We start from the raw sequence: 26,040 nt of genomic DNA, 5'->3' as shown, positions 1-26,040 counted from the left end.
TTTATTTACTTTATTTTTGGCTGCGCTGGGTCTTTGGTGCTGCATGGGCTTTTCTCTAGTTGCTGTAGGTGGGCTACTCTCCAGTTGTGGTGCACAGGCTTCTCATTGTGGTGGCTTCTCCTGTGAAGCAAAGGCGCCTAGGACACGTGGGCTCAGTAGTTGCAGCTCCCAGGCTCCAGAGCACAGGCTTAGTCACTCCACAGCACGTGGGATCTTCCCAGGTGAGGGATGGAATCCGTGTCTCCTGCACTGGAAGGTGGATTATTCACCAGTGAGCCACCAAAAAAGCCCTGCCACTGAAATTTTGACAGGGATTGCACTGAATCTGTAGACCACTTTGAGTGGTATAATCATTTAACTATTAATTCTTCCAATACATGAACACAAAATATCTTTGCATTTATTTCTATCTTCTTCAATTTCTTTCATTAATGTCTTGTAGTTTTTAATATACAAGTCTTTCATCTCCTTGGTTAAATTTATTTTTAGATATTTTATCCTTTTTGATGAAATTATAAATGGGTTATTTGATTATCTGATAATTCATTATTAGTATAAACAAGTTTTTGTGTATTGATTTTGTATCCTGCAACTTTACTGAATTCATTTACTTTTAAGTTTTTTTGGAGTCTTCAGGGTTTTCTTATCATGTTATCTGTAAATAGTAAGAGTTTTACTTCTTCCTTTCCAATTTGGATACCTTTTATTTCTTGCCTAATTTCTGCAGCTAGAACTTCTAATATCATTTTGAATAAAAGTGGCTAGAGTATATGCATATCATCGTCTTTGTTCCTGACCTTGTAAGAAAAGTTTTTAGCTTTTCACCATTGAGTATGATGCTAGCTGTGGACTTGACATATATGGCCTTTATTATGTTCAGGTATGTTCACTCAATGCCTGCCTTTTATCAAAAATGGATACTGAAAATTTTAATCATAAATGGATATTGAATTTTGTCAAATGCTTTTTCTGTATGTCCATACTGAGATGATCATATGATTTTTTTTAATCCTTCATTTTGTTAACGTGGTGAATTGCATTAACTGGCTTGCATGTGTTGAACCATTTTTGGAATTGGAAAGTGATGAATACATTTTTAGAATAAATCCCACTTAATCATGGTCTATGATCTCTTTTTTTTTAAGTTTGGCAAGGATTTATTAGGAAGCTTACTAGTCACAGTGAATAAAAACCCATGAACAGAAGAACTGAGATCTCCAAATTCTGCCACTGGGTTTACAACACTAGTTAGAAGCTGATAAACATTAAGGATATTCCAAAGGGAAGCATATCAAAGTCCCATCTTACCCCAGCCAGGATACCCACAAACACAGAAACAAAGCCCATGCTCTCCTCAGACCACTTACCTGGGCAATAGGGGAAAAAGACCCTCTCAAGCTATCAAGCAACATCAGGAGATTCCTGCTCTTCAAGCTATAACATGGGACACTGGTGCATGACAGACAACTCCAAGCTGGGCAACTTGACAAGAATGTTGAAAGATGACAGGGAGAAGGAGCAAGCAGGGACAAGTATTTCTAGTTGGAGACCCTCCTGACGGTTAATACAAACACAATGCTGAGGCTTCAAAAAGTTTACTGCAGACCAGGAATAGTTTCCATTTTAAAAACAAGTCATACAGTAATCCTGCCACAAAGCAACAAGACACTTGGGATCCCATGGCCACATAAACTGGGAAGGCAGGCATTACCCATGGCTGCCAGATACTGACCAGCCCAAGACCCAATTTCTGTAGGGCCCTAGAGAACGAGGATTGTTCCCTGGCACCCACACAACCCTTCCTGGGGGTGTGGTATCTTCCACAGGCCAGATTTCTGCAGCAAGCCCCAAAGACAAAGCTTGGCAGAGGCTGTGGCAGTCAACTCTCTTTGGAGCCCCATCTCTCTTTGTTCTTCCCAACAGGATGTCACACTTCTTCAATGACACAACACCTCTGTGGGAGTCTTAGCCAGACCTTAGGAAATAAAGTGTCTGGGGGTAACCTGATGGACCCTGTGGTCAGCTAGATTGGCTCATGCTTCATAATTGCAGATGGTCACCTCATGTGAGCAAAGCTCAGTCCATTCTCCTCTCAGGCCAATATAAAAGACCTTTGTGGTATCAGCTCCAAAGCTTTTTGAAATATGAATTGAGAGATGACAGATACTTGAAAAATGAGAAATTTTTGTAGCATACTCTTAATTCCCCTGTAAGATCCCGGTTCAGACTAAAGGTCTGATCTAGCTCCCTGTCTCTATCATCAAAGGACATCTGTGGAATGTTCCTGTACGGTCTCATCTCAGAGGGGTGTGAGTCATCATCTTCTACCATTATAATGATGCCCTTGAGCTTGACATTGCCTGTAAAATGGAATATTAAACAGAAGCTCTTCATCTGCATCACTTTCAACAAACTTGGAGAAGTCAGTCAGCTCCTCCCACGGCTTGAAGACGCCGCGGCTGCTGCCCTCGCGGCTCTCCTTGAGGCACTGCGGCCGCTCCACGTCGATGCGCAGGTGCAGGCCAGGTACAGGCCGAAGGCCAGGCCGTGCTGCTCGGACGGCTCCTCCCGTTTGGCGGCACAGCGGCAGCCGTCCCCACTGTGGCCATGCGACAGGGCAACGCCACCACCCGCGCATCCCCTCAGCCTGCTGCCTGCCACTCCCCGCCACTCCTCCATGATCCTTTTAATGTATTGGTGAATTTAGTTTGCTAAGAACTTGTTGAGGATTTTGCATCTTGGTTATCAGGGATATTGGCCTGTAATTTTTTCTGTGTGGCACATTATTTGGTTTCGGAATCAGGATAATGTTGGCCTCATAAAATGTGTTTGGAAGAATTCTGCCCTGTTCTATGTGGGGGGAGAATTTGAGAAGGACTGATTTTAATTCTTCTTTGAATGTTTGGTAGAATTTACCAGGGAAGACATCTGGTCCTGGACTTTTGTTTGTTGAAAAGTTTCTTATTACTGATTCAATCTCCTTGCTAGTAATCAATTTACTCAGATGTTCTATTTCATTATGATTCACCCTTATGCTTCCCAGGTGGCGCAGGGCTTGGTAAAGAATCTGCCTGCCACACCAGGAGACATAAGAGACACAGGTTCGATCCCTAGGTTGGAAAGGTTCCCTGTAGGAGGGAATGGCAATCCACTCCAGTATGCCTGGAAAATTCCATGGAGGGAAGTCTGGTGGGCTACAGTCCATGAGGTTGCAAAGAGTTCAACATGACTGAGCGTACACACACCCATAGATTCAACTCAGCCTTAGGTTATGCGTTTCTAGGAGTTTATTCATTTCTACTAAGTTGTCCAACTTGCTGGCATATAATTATTCATAGTAGTCTCCTTTTTTTTTTAATATTTTAAAATATTTATTTATTTATTTTGGCTGCACTGGGCCTTCACTGCTGTGCATGGGCCTTCTCTAGTTGCGGCAAGTGGAGGCTACTCATTAGCTGCAGTGCATGGGCTTCTCACTGCGGTGGCCTCTCTTGGGCTCTAGGTACGCAGGCCTCAGCTGCTGCAGTGCATGGGCTTAGCTGCCCTGCGGCATGTGGCCTCTTCTGAACCAGGGATCAAGCCTGTATCCACTGCAATGGTAGGCAGACTCTTAACCACTGGACCACTAGGGGACTCCCATAGTAGTCCCTTAAGATCCTTTGTATTTCTGTGGTATCACTGTCACATCTCTTCTTTTCATTCTGATTTTATATAAGAAAGTCCTCTCTCTTTTTTCTTGTTGAGTCTAGTTAAAGATTTGTCAGGTTTGGGGGATTTTTTTTTTTTTAATCTTTTCAAAGAATTAGCTCTTAGTTATCAGTATTTTCTCTTGTCTTTTTAGTGTCTAGTTCATTTGTTTCTGCTTTAATTTTTATTATTTCCTTCTTTCTGACTACTAACCTTGGGCTTCATTTGTCCTTCTAGTTCCTAGAGGTGTAGAGTTAGGCTGTTTCTTGAGATTTTTTCTTATTTCTTGAGGTAAGCATTTATTGCTGTGAATTTCCCTCTTAGAACTGCTTTTGCTGAATCCCATAAATTCTGGTATGTTACATTTCCATTTTTCTTAAGGTATCGTCTGCCTTCTTCTTTGACTCACTGGTTATTCAGCAGTATATTATTTAATCTCCTAAATTTACCTCCTCTCACAGACACTACTGAGTCTACAGCTACATATGGAACAGTTTCCTCTTAAAAAAAAAACAAAACTAAAGGCTGGCTGGATGACACCACCACATCAGGTACACAAGAAGAAAACTATATCACAGCAGTAAGAGAAGTTGGCTCACAATCTTTTCATAAATCCCACACCCACCATGGCAACCCATAACTGAGAGGGAACTCAACACTCAGAGTTTCTCTCTGAGAAACAAAGGGTTCAAACTCCACATCTGGGACTGCAACTTTTAAGACACACACTTGAGAGATGAACCCCCAAAACACCTAATTTTGAAAACCAATTGAGCTCACGGCCCACAGCCCACAAGGCAGAGACAATCAGAGAAACACCTCTTAAAGAGTCACACTCAGAAACTCACCCACCTCAATGCCCAGCTCAGAGGCAGCCGATTTCCGCACTTAAAGTTAAGAAGGCTCACCTGTTTACATTAAAACTTCAGCCCACGGATTTCCCCGGCAGTACCGTGGTTAAAACCAAGGTCTCACTACAGAGGGTCCAGAGGCTCAGTCTCTGGTCAGGAAACTAAGAACCCCCAAGTTGTGTGGTACAGCCAAAAGTAAATTTAAATGAACAAACAAGCAGACCCTCAGCCTGAGGGGCAAGTTAACACACACATTTAGGAGCCTCCTGCAACACTCTCCAGGGAAGGAAACTGGTAGGCATCATCTTTGCTCTCTCCTTTACCACGCTCCAGAGAACCAGTATCTATCTCCCAGAAGAGAGCCTTTATATGCATCTGGTACCCCAACTTTTGCAGCTGCCACCCAGGAGGTAACTCTTGGCTGTCTGGCTCCGGTGGTCAGAGGAGCTTGCGTTCCTGCTCACATGGGGCTGGAGTAATAGGTGTCGCCCAGAAAAGAGCTCACAACCCTGTCTGGCACAGTGAATCTTACGACTGCGGCCAGGGGACACTTCTACATCGCTTGGCTCTGGCAATCAGAGGCTTAAACTCACTTGTGGGTTCCCCAGGAACGTAACCAATGGAGAAAGAGCTCTTAAACAGTTGCCACCCCTGGGACACAACAAGAGGCAACAGATCTTTGAGGTCTGTCTTTCTATGAAGGAGGCCTATTAGCTAACCATCCTAACTGACCTGGAGGCAGGCTTCTAACCAAACAATACACATCAAGGGGCTGACTGCAATCCTTTCCAAAGTTGGGGTCAGTGGTGGGGTGGTTGTAGACACTATCTTAGCACTCATCCTCTGCAAGGCTACAAAGCACCAGTGTCTCTGGAGGGAAGCTTTACACACATCTGGTACAGCTTCTGCAGCTGACATCCAAAGGATGCCCCTTGATCATCTGGCCCTCATGGCCAGAGGGGCTTGTGTTCTGGGTCTCATGGGACTGCAGCCACTGGGGAAGGATGGTTCATGGCAGGCTACCATCCTCAGGTGACTGCACAGACAGCAGACCAAGGCACCCCCTCAGTCTTTCTCTAAAGGAGACCACACGGCAGTCCTGAAACTTCTGACTGAGTGGAAAGCCTCAAGTCTGCAACACATTTAGTAGCCTATGAAGCAGCTCTCAAGAATGCAGGCTCGGTCTTCCCTGGTTGTCCAGTGGTTAAGACCTCATGCTTCCAATGCAGGAGGCACAGGTTTAATCTTTGGTTGGGGAACTAAAATCCCACATGCCTTGCAGTGCAGTCAAAAAAACAAAACAAAACAAAAAATAATGCAAGCTGTAGCCATCAGCTTGGAGCTCTTTCTCTGCCTTACTCCAGCTTACCAGTATCTTCCCCAAAAGCAGCTTATACACTCATCTGAACAGCGTATCCTGATTTTTGCAACTGCTGCCCAGATGACAGATCACCTGGCTCTGGGGGCCAACAGGGTTTACCTTTGTGGTCCCCCCAGAACTGAATATATTTGCATACTCATAAATTTGCTGCCTGAGGGTCTAGCCTCCAGTCAGACTGAATCTGGGTGCTGAAATCCTCCTCTTTGGAACACTATTCTTGGCACATCCTCAACAAATGGGAGCCATTTGCCACTTGTGCAAACAGAAGTTTGAAAGACAAACAAAAGCTGTGGCAGGGATGAATGAAAAGTTTCACCTCCTACATGAGGCCACTCCTTCAAGACTGGGAGAAGTGGTTGTTTCTTCTACTGTATAGAAACCAACACAGAGAGTCAAGTGAAATGAAGACACAGAGGAATATGTCCCAAGTGAGTTAACAAGATAAAAACCTCACAAAAAATTCTTAAGGAAACAGAGATAAGTAATTTACCTAATAAAGAGTTCAAATTAATGGTCATCAAGATGCCCACTGAACTGGGAAGACAAATGGATGAAAACAGTGAAAACTTCAACAAAGAGTGGAAAATATAAGAAAATATACAGTCCATGGATTTCTCCAGGCCAGAACACCAGCGTGGATACCCCTTCTCTTCTCTAGGGAATCTTCCCAACCCAGGGATCAAACCCAGGTCTCCTGCATTGCAGGTGGATTCTTTACCAGCTGAGCCATAGTGGAAGCCCAAGAATACTGGAGTGGATAGCCTATCCCTTCTCCAGGGGATCATCCTGACCCAGGAATCGAACTGGGGTCTCCTGCACTGCAGGCAGATTTTTTACCAGCTGAACTACCAGGGAAGCAACAGAAGACACAGAGCTGAAGAATTATTGCACTGAAAAATACACTTGAGGAACATCAACAATAAATTCAATGAAGCAGAAGAAAGAATCAGTCAACTTTAAGAAAAGGCAGGAGAACTCACCCAAGCAGAGCAACAAAAAGAAAAAGAATAAACTTCCAACCAAGAATACTCTATCTGGCAAAGTTACCATTCAGAATTGAAGGAAAGACACCAGAAAATGGGCATAGCAGGAACCTACCTCAACATAATAAAGGCCATATATGACAAACTCCAAGCAAACATTTTTCTTAATGGTGAAAAACTGAAACTACTTCCTCTAAGATCAGGAACAAGACAAGGATGCTCATTCTCACCACTATTATTCAATATAGCTTTAGAAGTTTTAGCCACAGCAATCAGAGAAGAAAAAGAAATTAAATGAATCCAGATTGGAAAAGAGAAAGTGAAACTCTGTTTGCAGATGATATGATTCTACACATAGAAAACCCTAAAGCAGTCACCAGAAAATTACTACAGCTAATCAATGTACAGTGAAGTTGTAGGATACAAAATTAAGAGAGAATTCCCTTGCATTCCTATACACTAACAACAAAAAATCAGAAAGAGAAATTAAGGAAACAATCCCATTCACCACTGCAACAAAAAGAATAAAATTTCAAGGAATAAACCTACCTAAGGAGACAAAAGACCTGTATGCAGAAAACTGTAAGACACTGATGAAAGAAATCAAAGATGATACAAACAGATGGAGAGACTACCATATTATTGGATTAGAAGAATCAATATTGTGAAAATGACTATACTACCCAAAGCAATCTACAGATTCAATGCAATCCCTATCAAATTACCAACAGCATTTTTCAGAGAACTAGAACAAAAAATTTCACTATTTGTATGAAAACACAAAAGACTCCAAATACCCAAAGCAAACTAGACAAATAAGAAGGGAGCTGGAGGAATCAACCGTCCTGATCTCAGACTATACTACAAAGCTACAGTTAGTCAAGACAGTATAGTATTGGCACAGAAACAGAAATACAGATCAATGGAACAAAACAGAAAGTCCAGAGATAAATACACATACCTATGGGTACCTTACCTTTGACACGGCAGGCAAGAATAGACAATGGAGAAAAGAGAGCCTCTTCAATAAGTGGTGCTCAGAAAACTGGTCAACCACATGTAAAAGAATGAAACTAGAATACTTGCTTACACCATACACAAAAATAAACTCAAACTGGATTAAAGACCTAAATGTAAGGCCAAACACTATAAAACTCTTATAGGAAAACATAGGCAGTACATTCTTTGACATAAATAACAGCAATAACCTCTCTGACTCACCTCCCAGAGTAAGGGAAATAAAAACAAAAATAAACAGTGGGAACCTAATTAAACTGAAAAACTTTTGCAAAGCAAAGGAAACTATAAACAAGATGAAAAGACAACCCTCAGAATGGGAGGAAATAAATGCCTGTGAAACAATTGAGAAAGGATTAATCTCCAAAATATATAAGCAGTTAATGCTGCTCAATACCATAAAAACAAACAACCCAATCAAAAAATAGGTGTGAGAACTAAGGAAGCATTCCTCCAAAGAAGACATACAAATGGTCAACAAACACATGGAGAAATGTTCAACACTGTTCATTACTAGAGAAAAGGAAATGGGGTATCACCTCACACCAGTCAGAATGGCCATCATCATCAAAAAATTTAAACAATAAATGCTGGAGAAAGTGTGGAAAAAAGGGAATCCTCTTGCACTGCTGGTGGGAATGTAAACTGATAGAGCCACTATGGAGAACAGTATGGAGACTGCTTAAAAAACTATGAATAAAATTACCATATGACCCAGCAATCCCACTACTGGGCATACACCATGAGGAAACCATAACTGAAAAAGACACATGTAACTCAATGTTCACTGTACCACTATTTACAATATCTAGGATACAGAAGCAACCTAGATATCCATCAACGGATGAACGGATAAAGAGGCTGTGGTACATACACACAATGGAATATTATTCAGCCATAAAAAAGGAACACAGTTGAATCAGTTCTAAAGAGGTAGATGAACACAACCTATTATACAGAGTGAAGAAAGTCAGAAAGAGAAAAATAAGTTATCGTATGTTAACGCACATATATGGAATCTAGAAAAATGGTACTGATTAAGCTATTTTCAGGGCAGGAATAGACACGCAGACATAGAGGATGGACTTTTGGACACAGTGGGAGAAGGTGAGGGTAGGACGAACAGAGAGAGTAGCAATGAAACATATATATTATCATATGTAAAATAGTTAATGGAAAGTTGCTGTGTCACACAGGGAGCTCAACAAGGTACTCTATGACAACCTAGAGGGGTGGGATGGGGGTGGTGGGTGGGTAGAAGGTTCAAGAGTGAGGGGACATATGTATACTTATGACTGATTCACTTTGTTGTATGGCAGAGGCCAACACAATATTGTAAAGCAGCTGTCCTCCAATTAAAAATAAAAGCAAAGAAAAAAACTGACTGAAATACATATACATAGACAACTGCTCCAAAAGAAAAGAAAAAAAAGGACTGAAGGAGAGAGTTTTCTAGACAAGCAAAAGCTAAAGGGGTTCCTCACCACTAAACTGACCTTACAAGAAATAAGAAATGCTAAAGGAATTTCTTTAAGTGTGGACCACTATAATTTTAAAAGTATGGAAATTTAAACATTACCTGGACATTTGATACTTTTAAATAAGATACATGGTGAAATATTTATTGATGAAATAATAAACTATCTGGGATTTGTTTCAAAATATGATGGGGGGAAGCAAGGGCCAAAGAAAAAACAAGAAAACAAGAAAGGCCATGAGTTAATACATGCTGGAGTTGGATGATGGGTTCACGTGGGATCATCATGTTGTCTACTTTTGCTTACATCTGCTATTGCTGCTAAGTCACTTCAGTCGTGTCCGACTCTGTGCGACCCCATAGACAGCAGCCCATCAGGCTCCCCCGTCCCTGGGATTCTCCAGGCAAGAACACTGGAGTGGGTTGCCATTTCCTTCTCCAATGCATGAAAGTGAAAAGTGAAAGTGAAGTCACTCAGTCGCATCCGACTTAGGGACCCCATGGACCACACCCTACCAGGCTCCTCTGTCCATGGGATTTTCCAGGCAAGAGTACTGGAGTGGGGTTCTTGCCTTCTCCTTGCTTACATCTAGATATGCCCAAATAACAACAAACTTTGGTGCTTCCCTACTGCTCAGAATATAGTCCAAACTCCTTAATAAGACATAGAAGCCCTCTCATACTCTAACCCCAAGCTGACCACTGTAGTTTATTTACCTTAAGGCACGGACATTCACTGTTCCCTGTACAAGCCACACACTTTTATATCTTCACCCTTTTGCTCACATTGTTCTCTCTTCCCTCATTATCTCCTGAATGAAATGCATGTCCTGTTTTAAGTCCCAGCTCAAATGTCACCTCAATGTGAAGCACTGAGCAGTTCAACGTGAACCTGATTCCTTGTCTGAGACAACCAAACCTCCCCATCACCTTAATATTAATATTTTATTCTTACAACAGCGAGTTGGACTACTCCTGAACTGTTAATAAGGTGACTGCGAAACAATGAGTTCCTGCAGTAAGTGTATCAATCTGAGCATCTCAAGGGCAAGTCTGACATCCTTTGTATTTCAGCACCAAGGACAGTATCTGGCACATTCATACCGAGTGAAAATTTAACCTACACTTAAATATTCAAAGTTGTTGTATACTGGCAGATTCTCACACAATATATGCTATTAGATTATATACTTGGTAAAGTCTTTGTTTTTAATTCTCAAACCATTCAGGCTAAAGAATTTTTAAAATGTATTCTTCTAGTGGTTCATTTATCCTACTCTACCTCAAGTTCACTGATCACTGCCACAAAATCTGTACCTTTCCCATCCACCTTTAGGTTTCACTATTTTAACTGAAAAGCACAAAACTAGGACACATGATGTTAAGAGGACAGAATTTTCTAATAAAATTATAAGCCAGGTGATGAGGGCACAGACTACAGAATCAAGCAGACCTGGGTCTAAACCCTAACTCTAATACTAGGTGAATGACCTTTGGGAAGTGACATAACTTTAAAGGCCTCAGTTTTCTCATCAGTATAATGAGTAATAACAGTAATTACCTCATAGGCTTTGTTTTGGCTGCACTGTGCAGCATGAGGGATCTTAGTTACCCAACCAGGTGGAAGCACCTGCAGTGCAAGCACAGTCTTAGCCACTGGATCGCCAGGGAAGTCCCTCCTCATAGGCTTCCTGAAAGTGAAAGTAGCTCAGTCGTGTCCAACTCTTTGCAACCCCATTGACTATACTGTCTATGGAACTATCCTGGCCAGAATACTGGAGTCTGTAGCCTATTCCCTTCTCCAGGGGATGTTCCCAACCCAGGGATTGAACTCAGGTCTCCCGCAGAGCAGGTAGATTTTTTTCCAGCTGAGTCACGAGGGAAGCCCAAGAATACTGGAGTGGGTAGCCTATCCCTTTTCCATGGGATTCTCCTGACCTAAGAATCGAACCAGGGTCTCCTGCATTGCAGACGGATTCTGTACCAGCTGAGCTACCAGAGAAGCCCATAGGCTTCTTAAGGAGCTCAAATGAGATACTTTAAGTAAAATATTTAATCTGACACATTAATGAGGCTCAATAAATTTAAGATAGTATTAATTTTAGAATGAGAAGAACAATACCTACTTCATTCTGTTGGCAGTAATTAACATACAACACCCCACAAAGTCTAGCACAAGATATACACCAGTAGCTAGTATTAATTTTTAATTAGGTCCCCTGAACAATTCATCTCTCCTGTTCTCAATAAGTAAATAAATACTTTGCAGATTTAAAAAAAAACACTTTGAATTGTAAACTTCACACTACACGATTTGAAACCTCCTCTCATGTTTATAATCATGATCAAATTTGTTTCTATGAAGCTGTGATTCATGGGCCCTAAGTTAGTCAAATTTTTTTATTTATGAGAAGAGGAATTGGTATACTTCATCTCCAGGGTATCTCTGAACCTTTACCTTCTCTAATCTCATGGCTAACAGCAGGATTTCAGAAATATGAATGACTTGGCTTCTATTTAAAAAACAAAACTGAAAGGCAACCAGGATCAACTTTTATCATTTTGAAATTCATATATCACTACTGATATTTACTATATCTTTTCATTTATTAGGAAACCCATATCCCTTTACCTTCACTGTATCTCTGTAACTTCGGTGAAGGAAGGTAGGCATGAACCACCAGTCTAGAGTATTCGTACGCAAAACATACACACAGGTTCCCACAGTACAGTGAGACTGTCAGAGCTCAAGCAGAACGTGGATGATACGCTGGAACCAGCACACACATTTCCCTACTCTCACCATTCTGGTGTTTCCTTTCTACCAATACTCAAGGATTAAGTTTAAGTTGCACTTTTCAAATCCTGCCATAGTCATTTGGCACTGAAAAGTAGCTCAGCATGGAAAAGCAGCAGACGCAAGTCAAATTTTAGGATTAAGAGTTGTATCAGATAAGAAAAGTATCTGAAACTTCATAAAGTCACAATTTGACAGAATGAATACTTCCTCTTTGTTACTCAAAGTTTATTTAGAAATTTAATACAAGGTATACTCAAGTCCCAAGTGAAGATAATACTGGCCTCCAGCTCAATCTTAAGAGAATCATGTTATTAGATGCAACAAGGTAAAAAATCCTTTGTTCCAAATTTACTTCAGATAACATCAAATTAATTCCACACTTGAGACTGAATAAAAGAACATACTCCCTCCTGACTCAATTAAAATCTAAAAGGACGGAAGTGACATACACATATATATTCTCAGGCATGCGAGCGTGCTAAGTTGCTTCAGTCACGTCTCTTTGAGACCCTACGGACTGTAGCCCACCAAGCTCCTCAGTTCATGGGATTCTCCAGGCAAAAACACTGGAGTGGGTTCCCAAGGGATCTTCCTCACCCAGGGATCGAATCTGCATCTCCTGCATTACAGGCAGTTTCTTTACCGCTGAGTAACTGGGGAAGTCCCGCATGTTTTCATAACTCAATATAATTTTACTGTGTGAAAATCAAGGACAAGCAATCAAGGAGACAGGAATTTAGCAAACAACAAAAAAAGTGAAACCAACATTGGTCTTGATATCTTCATATCTTCAAACTTCATATCTCTTCCTTGCTAATTAAACCTCCAGTATCTCCTCCCTCATCCTCAGTCTCAGCTGATAACTGTGCTTCTTCACTGAGATAAATAATCCAAAGAGAACATCTACAAGCTCCCACCACCTAATCTATATACTCACTAGCATACGTATCCATACACACTTACTACTTCACTTACTACTATAATTCAAGTCTATGCACTAACCAGGGCCAATCTCATCCCCTGCGCCCTAGATTCGATTCCTTCTCACCTACTCAAGAGCACTGCTACCACAATTCTTACTTCCCCCTTTAAATCACCATTTTTTCTTCTCTAATGGAACATTCCAATCAGAAAACAAATATACTCTAGTATCTCTCAACTTAAAACAAACTGTCCCCAACCAACTCCCTCTAACTACTAAAGCAAAACTCCTTGAATGAGTTACCTAAATTCCTTGTTTCTCATTCCAGCCCTCCCATTCGCCCTTAATCCTCTCTCCAATTGTGTCACCAAAACTGCTTTATTAAAGTCACTGAAGATATCTGTCGTAAAACCCAGTGGACAATTCTCACTCTTCACCCAGAATGATTTAAGTATCTCTGGTAAAAGGCAACTGACTACTCAACGATTCCAACTTTGGAGGGGTGATTCCTCACACCACCACTAAGCAACAATGACATCAGCTGGGGGTCCTACAATTCAACTGACACTCTCTACCTGGGGATAGCAGCAGATTAAGGGCTTGTCCCATAAAACCACCATCCACTTCAGATGCCAATTACAAGCCCAAGTTGTTACCTATGCTTCTGACCAACTGCCTATATAAATCAAGAGGTTCTCATGACCCCCTTTTTGGGTTGGCTAAAGCAGCTTATAAGATTCAGGAAGCCCATTTAATCACTAAATTACTGATTTTTTACAAAAGATTGAACCCCCTTTTGTCTTTTTATGGAGACTTCATTATATAGGCAGGGTTAACTCATTCACTGGCCATTGGTAACTGATTCATCCTCCACTCCTTCCCCCATCCCTGGATACCAGGAGGTGGTAGGACTGAAAGTCCCACTCCTTCATTCATGTTTTGATTCCCCTGGCAACCACCACCCCCTGTCTTTAGTGCTTCCCCAAACTCACCCCATTAATAAAAACCCTGTGGAAAGGAGCTTGTCAGGAACAACTAGAGACCCATTTCACTTTATGCCTCTGAAGTCATAAACCGAGACGAAAGACCAAAGATGCTGACACAAGAAGCTCCCGTGAACTTATGGCTCAGGAATTTCCGAAGGGTTTGGGAGCTGTGGGCCAGAGCTGTGGACAAAGACCAAATAAACTCACGCGAAGTGTATTGGGCTTATTTCTCATAAATCACAATACCACATCCAGTCCCTTGCTCTTCCTTGGGACACTTTCTTGAGTGTCAGGACACTGCACACACTGGGTTTTCCTCTCACCTCTCTAGACACTTCTCCAGTCTCCTTTGTTGTATTCTCCTCACCCTGATGAGTAAAAGTTGGCTGCCTCAGGTAGAAATCAATCCTTTTACTTGCGCATGCAAGCATGCTCAGTTGTGTCCAACTATTTGCAACCCCATGGACTGCAGCCCACCAGGCTCCTCTGTCCATGGGATTTTTCCAGGCAAGAATACTGGAGTGTGGAGAAGGAAATGGCAACCCACTCTGGTATTCTTGCCTGGAGAATCCCATGGACAGCAGAGCCAGGCGGGTTACAGTCCATGGGGTCGCAAGAGTCGGACACGACTTAGCGACTAAACCACCACCACCACTATATAACTCAGGAAACCTTCCTCAGTGGTCTGTGGTGACCTAAATGGGGAGGGAAGCCAAAAAGAGGAGATATAGGTATAGCTGATTCACTTTGCTGTGTGGTAGACACTAACACAACATTGTAAAGCAACTATGGTCCAGTAAAAAAAAAAAATTTTAAAAAAAAAGAATACCGGAGTGGGTTGCCATTACCTTCTCCAAGGGATCTTCCCAACCCCAGTCTCCTGCATTGGCAGGTAGATTCTTTACTACTCAACAACCTGGGAAGCTTTGACTCCTGAGTTTTCTATCTACTCTCACGAACCAGTCTCATGGTTTTAGCTACTGTTCATACACTCATGAGTCCCAAATCTGCATGCGCTCCCTGAACTCCAAACTCATCTATCCAGCTGTTTCCTCACATCTCCACTTGTATGCTTATTGGATATTTCAAATTTAACAGGCCCTAAACTGAGTTCCTGATAGTCTCCCAAAGCCTGCTCCTCTGGAAGTCTTCCTATCTCAGTAAATGGTAACTCCATCTCTCCATTTGTTTAAGTGACAAACCCTGGTGTCACTCTTGTTTCTCACACTCCAAATCCAATTCATCAACAGGTCTTGTCAGCTGTCACTAATATACTGCCAAAATCCAACCATTCACCCACCTTCACAGCCACCCTAATCCAAGCCACAATAATCTTTATCTTGAAATACCCAATGGTCTTTTGCTCCTTGTCCCCACTATGGTTTGTTCTCAACAAAGAATCACCCATTTCAGTCATATTATTCTTACACTGAAAACCCACCAATGGTTTCTCATCTCACTTAGACTAAAAACCAAAGTACTTACAATGACCCATGAGGCTCTACATGATCTCCTATTCCTTCTTCTGATCTCATCTACTCTGTTCTTCCTCCCCTCATCCTCCCATACACTAGGCATGTTTCCTTCTCTGGGCCTCTATTATGTTCCATCTGTCTAAAATGTTCTTCACTCAGATAGCATGGCTTAAGAGGTTGCTCCCTGGTTTCGTTCAGATCTTTATGCAAATGTTATCTTCTTAAAGAGGTCTTTCCTACCTGAAACTGCAATCTCCCTCTCATACACACACACACGTTCCACTCCCATGCTCTGCTTTCATTTCCTCCTACGTAGCTGTCACTTTCTAATATATTCTATATTTTACTTACTATTTGCCTCCCTCGCTAGATTGTACACATAAGGGCAGTGATTATGCTTTTTGTTCACTACAAAATTCCCAGTGCTAGAATAGCTTGGCATGTGGCAGGCACTAAATACATATTTGTATCAACAGAAAGAATTAGAGAATATAGGAGACAGTCAGGATAATACAAACAAGAGGGCTGAGTATAAGTATCCAAGCAAAAATTTAACACATGATTGGAAAATGAGGAAAACTGAAGAATATCCACCATCCAAAGAGTGATACACTCTTCTGCTCTAGAAATTGCTGCCATGTCTTGCTATGCATAACAGAATCTAAGAAGCTAGATTTTTACGAGAAAGTCACCAGTTTTTAAATGGTGATTTTTTTTAAAAAGTTTTTAAATACAATATAACATACAGAACATATTTGCAGGCCTGACTCATCAGGCAGATCTTCAATCTGTAAACTCTTGGGGTAAGCTAGTAGAGCCCCAAAGCAACTATTTAAGTTTCATTCCTTCCCAACTCCACATTACTTTTATTTTTCATGATATAGCCCTTACTAATTATTTTATATTTTTATTTATACATATATATTGGGGGAGGCTGGCTCACTCTAGAGGTGGATAAGAACAAATAAAAAAGTCACAGTTTTCAGCAGAATAATTTTTTTTAAAAAGAATCTGAGGGGGAAAAAAAATCACAAAATTTATAAATATATTCTTGTTTAACTTCCTATTTCACAGATCTAACACATTCCCTCAGAGAAGCTAGTGGAAGTCTCTGGTGTCAATAATCATTCGAAAATAAGGCACTAACTCTTTCAGATCCCTGCTCTATCATTCAGAGTAACAACAGTCATGTTCTAGTCAGTAACAAAGGTACACAGAGCTTCTCATTGTTTCCTAAGGAATAGTTAGAATACTTAAAAGAATTTGGATAATCAGTGCAAGCTAGTCTATTACATAAAGCTGGAAATCTGTACTTATACTTAATTTGCCATTAGGGTTCCTTCTTGGCACTGGACTGGAAAAACCAGGATCTCAGTTTCCAGCAATCTTTCAGACTATAACTTGCATCTACTCAGGCTGATAGTTCAACTTACACTTATTGACAAATTAATAAGGACAGGGTACTACAGGTACTGTTTCAGGTGATGGGGATGCAAAGAGACATAAAACATATTTCCTGTCAAGTGACTTAAAATTCAGTTAGAGAGATAAAGAATTAACCATACTGTGCAACAGGCATTAAAATATCAGAAAAAGCAACAGAAGGGCTGGGGTAATCAGGATGGCTTTAAGGGACTGAGTGTTGGAGAAAGTAGACTTCCACACTCAGAAACCTAGTACAAGAGCACTCCAAGTTAAAGACATAGCAGAAGTAAAAGTGAGACTTACAGGGCATCATTATGGAAAAAAAAAAGACCTGAAGATGATGTCACAGACCTCTTTTGAAACTGAATGTAGTGGGCTGAACAATGATCCCCAAAATATGACTGCATTCTCACTCCCAGAATCTGTGAATAATACTTTTTGTGGAAAAGGAGGCAATTAAGTTAGGGATCTAGAGAGGAGGAGCTTATCCTGGATTATCTTGTTCAGTTCTAAATGTAATTTCATCTTTCCTAATGAGAAAGATGCAGAGAAAGTTCTGAAGCAGACAAATCGAGGGAAAGGTGAGGTTAAGACAGAGCAAGAAGCTGAAGAGAGAGGCAAGGAATGAATTCTCCCTACAGCCTCCAGAGGGCGTGCAACCTTGCTGACAGCTTGATTTGGGGATTCTGGCCTCCGGAACTATGGGATAATAAATTTCCATTGTTTTAAGTCACCCAGTTTGTGATAATTTGTCACAGCAGCCCTAGGAAACTAACACAAAAATCTTTCAAGTAAAGCTTCTACAAAGATCTACAAGTAAGACTTCAATAAGATACAAACCCTAATTGAAAGAAGAGTCCTGACAGCAGAAACGAACACAACATTGTAAAGCAATTATCCTTCAATTAAAATTTTTAAAAAAAGAAGGAAGGGTCTTGAGAGTGCTTTGAAAGGAGTAAAGTGTCACATAAACAAGAGACTCACTAAACAAATATAAATATTACAGCACTGAAAATTTCCATCTATAAGTTTTAGTGCATGGCCATTTTAGGGCTTATTGTCAAGCCTCAAATAATGGTCAATTTTTCTTTTTTCAAAAGTAAATGCCAGAGGGATCGGGCAGAGAGGGAGGTGGGAGGGCGGATTGGGATGGGCAATACATGTAAATCTATGGCTGATTCATGTTGATGTATGACGAAACCCACTACAATATTGTCAAGTAATTAGACTCCAACTAATAAAAATAAATGAAAAAAAAAAAAAAGTAAATGCAAGCATACACTTGACTTCTATTTGACTCCTTTTAACTAAAATATTAAAATAAAAGATAATTAAACTGTACCATTTCAGTCAAAGTTTGTGATTCGTGGGACCTTTGTCACTTTTCGGAAATACAACCTGAATTGTTTAAGGAGTAAAGTACCATACGGGATTCCCTGGTGGCTCAGATGGTAAAGAGTCTGCCTGTAATGCAGGAGATCCGGGTTTGATTCCTGAGTCAGGAAGATCCCCTGGAGAAGGAAATGGCAACCCAGTCCAGTATTCTTGCCTGGAAAATCCCATGGATGGAAGAGCCTGGCCGACTACAGTCCATGGGTCACAAAGAGTCAGACACGACTGAGTGACTTCACTTTCAAAGTACCATACTGTGTACAATTCACTTTCAAATGATTCAGGGGGAAAAAAGCATATATATTTATAGAGAGCTAAAATTATGAGTTCGGCTGATGAGTCCAGCTGAAGGACATTATAATATTCTTTAAACTTTCCTATAGAATTGAAATTTTTCAAAATAAACTGAGGGAAATATTTCATCCTTTAATACAAGGGCCGCTGCCCATACCACTAATCATCACTGTGTAGTTATATACATAATTGTGTATCATCATTGTGCTTTTGTTTACTTATCATGTCCCAATGCAAAGATTCCTACACTAAGGATGATGAAGTTACAAGTCAAACTATGAATACTATATGCATTTTTCTGGGAACATGTTTTGTGGCTTTCATCAGACTCTCAAAGATGTTTGTGACTCAAATTTAAGAACCACTAACCTAAAGGGCAAGGAATCACAACCCCCTCAGGTCATAGGTTAAGATTAAAAGAACACAAATAGACATGGTTGTCAAATCTGCTGGTCACAGCAATCAGAACAGCAACAGCATAGATACATTAAAAACAAGAGACCGTTTCCCTTGGTAAGGGTGACACTGCACTTGAAAATATGTGGGTTATTTTCAAATATCTTTTGATATTGATTCCTAACATAATTCCACAGTGATAAGAGAACAGACTCTGTATGATTTCAATACCTTTAGACCATAAAATATTTGCAACTTGTTTTATGTCCCTGAATATGATCCAGTGTCTCCTAATTTAGTCTATGGGAACTTGAATAGAATTTTTACCCTACTGCTGTGTGAAAATTGTATAAATCTTAATTATGTTGAATCAGTTTATGGTTCTTTTCAGGTCTACTATATCCTTCTACTTTTCTGTATATTCATTCCATTAATTTTTGAGCATTTGATATTGAAGCTCTAAGTAAAACTCTTAATTTATCTACTTAAAAAATAATTGTAATAAATAATGGAACTATATGCAACTCTTTTCTGTATTTTCCAAGTCTCCTGTAAGTATGTTATCATACTTTAATAATTAAACAAAATAAAAAAGAGGGGGAAAAAAAGAATTAAAAAAAAAAAGTAGGGCTGATGGGTGAAGTAGGTAACCTCATCTAAGAGTGTTGAGTACCCACTGATTGATTCTAGCATCAAATATGATTCCTCTCAAACAACTTTACAGCAGTATCATCTCCAACACAACATTTTCACAGTGCCATGCACTTTATAAGATATTTTACGTATTAAGTCTCTTAATTCTCACAACCATCCTTGAAGTTAAATATTATCCTCATTCTTTGATATGAGGAAAAACAAACTGAATCTCAGAGAAGTTAAGCAAATGACCGAAGGCCACAACACTTGTGCCTGTCAGAAACCTGAAATCCAGTTCTATCACCTGTAGTCCAGGGTTTTTCAAATATATCACAATGCTGTCATCATCTTTCCACCAAATTGCTGATTCATAATATTTCCAACTCGATTTTTCTTGCGGAGGATTTAAATGTATGCACACCTTAGTAACTATTGCCTTCAAACTTTTACACCGGCTCTTCTATTTTTAAAACACCAAACCATACTCTTCACTCTTTAAACTTTAACATCACCTCTTCCAGAAAGACTCCCCTGATAAAACTCTTAAGGGCTCATCACTCGTGTCCCTTCCATGTGTGATAGAGCACCATTTTAAGCCAGAGAATTTTTTGTTTAGATCCTAGATTTGCCATGTAACCTTCAGTAAGTCACAAAACTTCCCAAATGCATGCATCACTAAAATGGGAGACTTAAAACTTAAAGGCTGGAAATTGCCTATCTGCTACCAAATATAACCTGTAGAAAAGTACTTGGTGAGCAGCATTTTTAAAGCCAGTTTAGTGTCTTTACAGGAGGAGATGTATTCAACTGACTGCCACAAGCCCTACCACTCTCTCTTTTTACAACCACCACGTCTCTACAGTTCATTTCTATTATCTGTCTGGCATTTGGTATGCAATGAGGTTTCCAACCACTGGATTATTATCAGTTATACCTTTTCTATTTAGTTTTCATGTGGTCATTTCCCCACTATAAAGTCCAAAATGGGGATTCATCATTTATGTAACTTCAAAGCTAGAAAGAGTTTACCTAGCAAAATCCAACCTTCCTGTGTTACACAGATGAAAAGATTGAAGCCAAAGTGCTTTAGTTACTTGCTCAAAGGCTCCCAATACAAGTCAGTGTGGGACAATTTAAATCAACCAGAATAAACAAAATATTCACTTTGTGCAAGACCCTACCCTGGAGCTACAAACTGAAACAAGAATTGTCCCTAACTGTCCAGGATATACTAGGTAGGAAAGGACAAAGACATATATATATATATATATATATACATGAAGCCATTATTTAAGAAACATATGCTAAGAGAAAGAAGAAACTGACTTCATTTTTTTTTTATTTTTTATTTATTTGTCTGCACTGAGTCTTAGTTGCAGCATGTGGGATATTCATTGCAGTATGCAAGATCTTTTAGTTTTGGCATGTGGGACCTAGTTCTCTGACCAGGAATTGAACCCGGGTCCCCTACAATGGGAGTGTGGAGTCTTAACTGCTAGGCCACCAAGGAAGTCCCCATTTCTTTCATGTTTAGTGAGATCATGAAACGGAAACATTTAAACAGGGATTTGAATAATGAGAACTGCTGGATTGTTTTGTTTACGAGTTCCCCATTGCCTTTACTCACAGAAAAATGTATCTTCACATTTGTTTTCAATCTGACCAACTGGAGCAGCACCCTTTCTCCCAGAGAAGTGCATTATCAGAAGAAATGGAGAAGGGTTTTGAGGGCTGCTGTTACTTACAGAAAGGGAGGGCACAGCATGAAAAAGCCAAGAAATATGTAAAGGCACAGCATAAACAGAAAAAGTAAGGAAATCAGCATGGATGAGGGTAGAGTGATGAAAAATAATCTACAAAAGCAAAGTGAAGACAAATCCTAAGTACCAGTACTTATTTTCTTCTTCAGCCACCTCTTCATCCCTTAAGTCAAGAACCTAAAACAAAGCTAGATATAATACGAACTAAATAATAGTTTATAATAATAAAAACACAATGGCAGCTAAGATTTAGGGTGGGATTATTATACGCCATGCACTGCATTAAACACTTTATAAACATTTCATTTAATCCTAATTTTAAAATCTATGAAATAGGCACTAATAATCCTCTCATATCACAAAACTGAAGCTTAGGAAAAATAAGTAACATTTCCAAAATCAAACTGTTAAAATGTGGATTCACAACTTATCAGATGTGTCCAAAACCTACGAACTACACCAAAATTAATGTTAACAAATACATCAGTCAGAAAATTTACAATCAGATTATCAACCTCCACATAGCAATAGCTGTACTACATTAGAAGGACAATGAGAAGTGGGCAGAGAAAGCCTCTTACCAGTACTGACTAAAATTCATTCCCTAACCTTAAGGAACACTTTATCCTGAGGTCAAAGAATGCCTTAAAAAATACAGTATAAAGCTTCGAAATTCTGTAACTGTGGGACCTTGAACACAGGTTCCTATTTTACATTGGGGGCTTCAATTTTCTTGTCTGAAAAAATGGGTATAGCAGTACCTACACTATGTAGGATGTGGTAAGAATGAGATAATGCGCCTAGAGATTTTAACACAATGTCAGACACGATGTAAACTGCAGCTATCTACAATACAATCACTGCCCATATAGGCAGATAATTAGATAACTAGAAAAATATGCTCCCAACTTGGTGGGAGAATCTAGGAAGTATCCAGAAAAGGCATTTATCTGTCATTGATAATCCTCTTCCCCGCAGGGCTATGCAATACGGGGGTTAAAAAAAAAACGGCGTGGCAAAGCTGAGATTGTGGTGTACCGTTCGCCAGCCTCAGGGTCTAAAGCAGAGCCTGGCACTTAAGCTCTCAAGAGGATAAGACGGCTGGATGGCATCACCGATTCAATGGAGATGAGTCTGAGTAAACTCCGGGAGTTTAGTGATGGACAGGGAAGCCTGGCGTGCTGCAGTCCACGGGGTCGCAGAGAGTCGGACACGACTGAGCGACTGAACTGAACTGGATTGAGGCCGGGACCCTTCCGCAACTCCGAGGCGACAGACTTACCCCAAGGCCAGCTTCCCCCTGAGATTCTGCACCCAAAACGCACCTGCAATATCAACACAAATCGTTAATTCAGATTCCCACCTCCCTCCCTTCTTCCACCACTTAATCATTAAGAAATCTTACCCAAACGCTCCAGTATAACCGCCGCCATCTTTCTCCGTCCGTCTACGGAAGCCTTTGAGTTCAGAACGCCTTGTGCGCAAAACGCATGCGCAATTCTCCGGATTTGGGGTTTTGTTGGGTTTTCGTTTTTTCCCCTTCTTATCGCGATACCGAGCCACACCTTCATTCTCGGTGTTCCCTTGGAAACCGTCAACAAGAGGCGGGTGCTTAAGGTGGGGTCCCGTCAGCCTTGATTCGGAATGGATTACTCAATGAGGGCCAAAGTCTAGCGAGCTTCCGAAAATTCGTCGGGATCCAGAAAAAACTGCGAAGCCTCACAAATGGTCTGAAAGTATTAGGAATATAGACCGTGAACCAAGCCAACTAACCTGGGAGGACTTCAGTTTTCTCAAAACAAAAATAAGTATCGCTAGGGCACAGGCTTGTAAAGAACACTAGAGATTGTATGAAAGTTCCTTTTAAGAACTCAAAGTATCAAAGTGCTAGTCACTCAGTGGTATCGGACTCTTTGCAACCCCATGGACTGTAGCCTGCCAGGCTCCTCTGTCTATGTAATTTTCCAGGCAAAAATACAGGAGTGGTTTGCCATTCCCTTCTCCACGGGGATCTTCTCAACCCAGGGATCGAACCCAGGTCTCCTGCATTGCAGGCAGATTCTTTACCGCTTGTGTCACCAGGGAAACCCATTTTGTATAAACTAAGCCACAAGGATATATTGTACAGCACAGGAAATACGGCCAATAATTTTATAACTTTCAGTTGGGTTCAGTCGTTCAGTCGTGTTCGACCCTTTGCGACCCCATGGACTGCAGCACGGCCAGGCCTCCCTGTTCATCATCAACTCCCGGAGTTTGCTCAAACTCATGCCCATTGAGTGGGTGATGCCATCCAACCATCTCATCCTCTGTCGTCCCCTGCTCCTCCCGCCTTCAATTCTTCCAAGCATCAGGGTCTTTTCCAAGGAGTCATCTTCGCATCAGGTGGCCAAAGTATTGGAGTTTCAGCTTCAGTATCAGTCCTTCCAATGAATATTAATGAATATTCAGGACTGATTTCCTTTAGGATGGACTGGTTGGATCTCCTTGCAGTCCAAGGGACTCTCAAGAGTCTTCTCCAACACCACAGTTCAAAAGCATCAATTCTTTGGCGCTTAGCTTTCTTTATAGTCCAACTCTCACATTCATACAAGACTACTGGAAAAACCATAGCCTTGACTAGACAGACATTTGTTGGCAAAGTAATGTCTCTGCTTTTTAGTATGTTGTCTAGGTTGGTCATAAATTTCCTTCCAAGGAGTAAGCATCTTTTAATTTCATGGCTGCAGTCACCATCTGCAGTGATTGTGGAGCCAAAAAAATAAAGTCTGCCAGTGTTTCCACTGTTTCTCCAACTATTTGCCATGAAGTGATGGGATCGGATGCCATGATCTTAGTTTTCTGGATGTGGAGCTTTAAAGCCAATTTTTTCACTCTCCTCTTTCACTTTCATCAAGAGGCTCTTTAGTTCTTCTTCACTTTCTGCCACAAGGGTGCTGTCATTTGCATATCTGAGGTGATTGATATTTCTCCCAGCAATCTTGATTCCAGTTTGTGCTTCATCTAGCCCAGTGTTTTTTATGATGTACTCTGCATATAAGTTAAATAAGCAGGGTGACAATATACAGCCTTGATGTACTCCTTTTCCTATTTGGAACCAGTCTGTTGTTCCATGTCCAGCTGTAATTACTGCTTCCTGACCTGCATTCAGGTTTCTCAAGAGGCAGGTCAGGTGGTCTGGTATTCCCATCTCTTTCAAAATTTTCCACAGTTTATTGTGATCCACACAGTCAAAGGTTTTGGCATGGTCAATAAAGCAGAAATGGATGTTTTCCTGGAACTCTCCTGCTTTTTCGATGATCCAGCAGATGTTGGCAATTTGATCTCTGGTTCCTCTGCCTTTTCTAAAACCAGCTTGAACATATGGAAGGTCACAGTTCACATACTGTTGAAGCCTGGCTTAGAGATTTTTTTTTTCATTTATTTTTATTAGTTGGAGGCTAGTTACTTTACAATATTGTAGTGTTTTTTGTCATACATTGACATGAATCAGCCATGGTTCAGCCATTTACATGTGTTCCCCATCCTGAACCCCCCTCCCACCTCCTTCCTCATCCCATCCCTCTGGGTCTTCCCAGTGCACCAGCCCCAAGCACTTGTCTCATGCATCCAACCTGGACTGGTGATCTGTTTCACACTTGATAATATACATGTTTTGATGCTGTTCTCTCAGATCATCCCACCCTCACCTTCTCCCATAGAGTCCAAAAGTCTGTTCTATAATCTGTCTCTTTTTCTGTCTTGCATATAGCGTTATCGTTACCATCTTTCTAAATTCCATATATACACGTTAGTATACTGTATTGGTGTTTTTCTTTCTGGCTTACTTCACTCTGTATAATGGACTCCAGTTTTATCCATCTCATTAGAACTGATTCAAATGTATTCTTTCTAATGGCTGAGTAATATTCCATTGTGTATATGTACCATAGCTTTCTTATCCATTTGTCTGCTGATGGGCATCTAGGTTGCTTCCATATCCTGGCTAAAAAATATGGAACGCTTCATGAATTTGCATGTCATCCTTGCACAGGGGCCATGCTAATCTTTTCTGTATCGTTCCAATTTTAGTATATGTGCTGCCGAAGCGAGCACAGCTTAGAGAATTTTGAACATTACTAGCATGTGAGATGAGTGTAATTGTGTGGTAGTTTGAGCATTCTTTGACATTGCCTTTCTTTGGGATTGGAATGGAAACTGACTTTTTCCAGTCCTGTGGCCACTGCTGAGTTTTCCAAATTTGCTAGCATATTGAGTGCAGCACTCTCACAGAATCATCTTTTGGAATTTGAAATAGCTCAACTGGAATTTCATCACCTCCACTAGCTTTGTTCGTAGTGACGCTTCCTAAGGCCCACTTAACTTCACATTCCAGGATGTCTGGCTCTAGGTGAGTGATCACACCATCATGATTATCTGGGTCATGAAGATTGTGAAGTTAATCTTCAAAAATTGTGAATCACTGTTATATACTTGAAATTAATATTGTAAATCAACTACACTTCAATAAATAAATAAAAAATAAGGAAAAAACTGTTCAAATACTAAGTATGATACT

General features: G+C 40.6%; 1 protein-coding gene, 1 non-coding gene and 1 pseudogene across 4 annotated transcripts in view; all 3 read right to left on the bottom strand.

Annotated features, from left to right (window-relative positions):
* The window catches only part of MRPL22 (mitochondrial ribosomal protein L22), a 40,202-nt gene extending 17,134 nt beyond the window's left edge, over positions 1–23,068 (bottom strand). For 2 of the 3 annotated variants that reach the window (XM_065918984.1, XM_065918985.1), the window contains exons 1-2: positions 22,888–23,068; positions 22,765–22,807 (exon numbers count right to left, since the gene is read on the bottom strand). In XM_065918984.1, the coding sequence (XP_065775056.1) occupies positions 22,765–22,807; positions 22,888–23,053 (209 nt within the window). In that variant the 5' untranslated portion in view covers positions 23,054–23,068. The remainder of the gene's footprint in view (positions 1–22,764; positions 22,808–22,887) is intronic. The other variant, XM_065918987.1, reaches the window with a different exon arrangement.
* LOC136168552 (PITH domain-containing protein 1 pseudogene) lies at positions 376–2,824 on the bottom strand (annotated as a pseudogene).
* A 2,402-nt stretch (positions 23,069–25,470) lies between the features above and the next one.
* Positions 25,471–25,577, bottom strand: LOC136156663 (U6 spliceosomal RNA). The gene has a single exon (XR_010661153.1). It is a non-coding gene; the product is annotated as a U6 spliceosomal RNA (small nuclear RNA).
* Between the last annotated feature and the right edge of the window lie 463 nt (positions 25,578–26,040).

This window comes from Muntiacus reevesi, chromosome 1 (assembly GCF_963930625.1).
Source record: "Muntiacus reevesi chromosome 1, mMunRee1.1, whole genome shotgun sequence".
Taxonomy (NCBI): Eukaryota; Metazoa; Chordata; class Mammalia; order Artiodactyla; family Cervidae; genus Muntiacus; species Muntiacus reevesi.
This window is presented reverse-complemented; position numbering and strand designations above follow the sequence as displayed.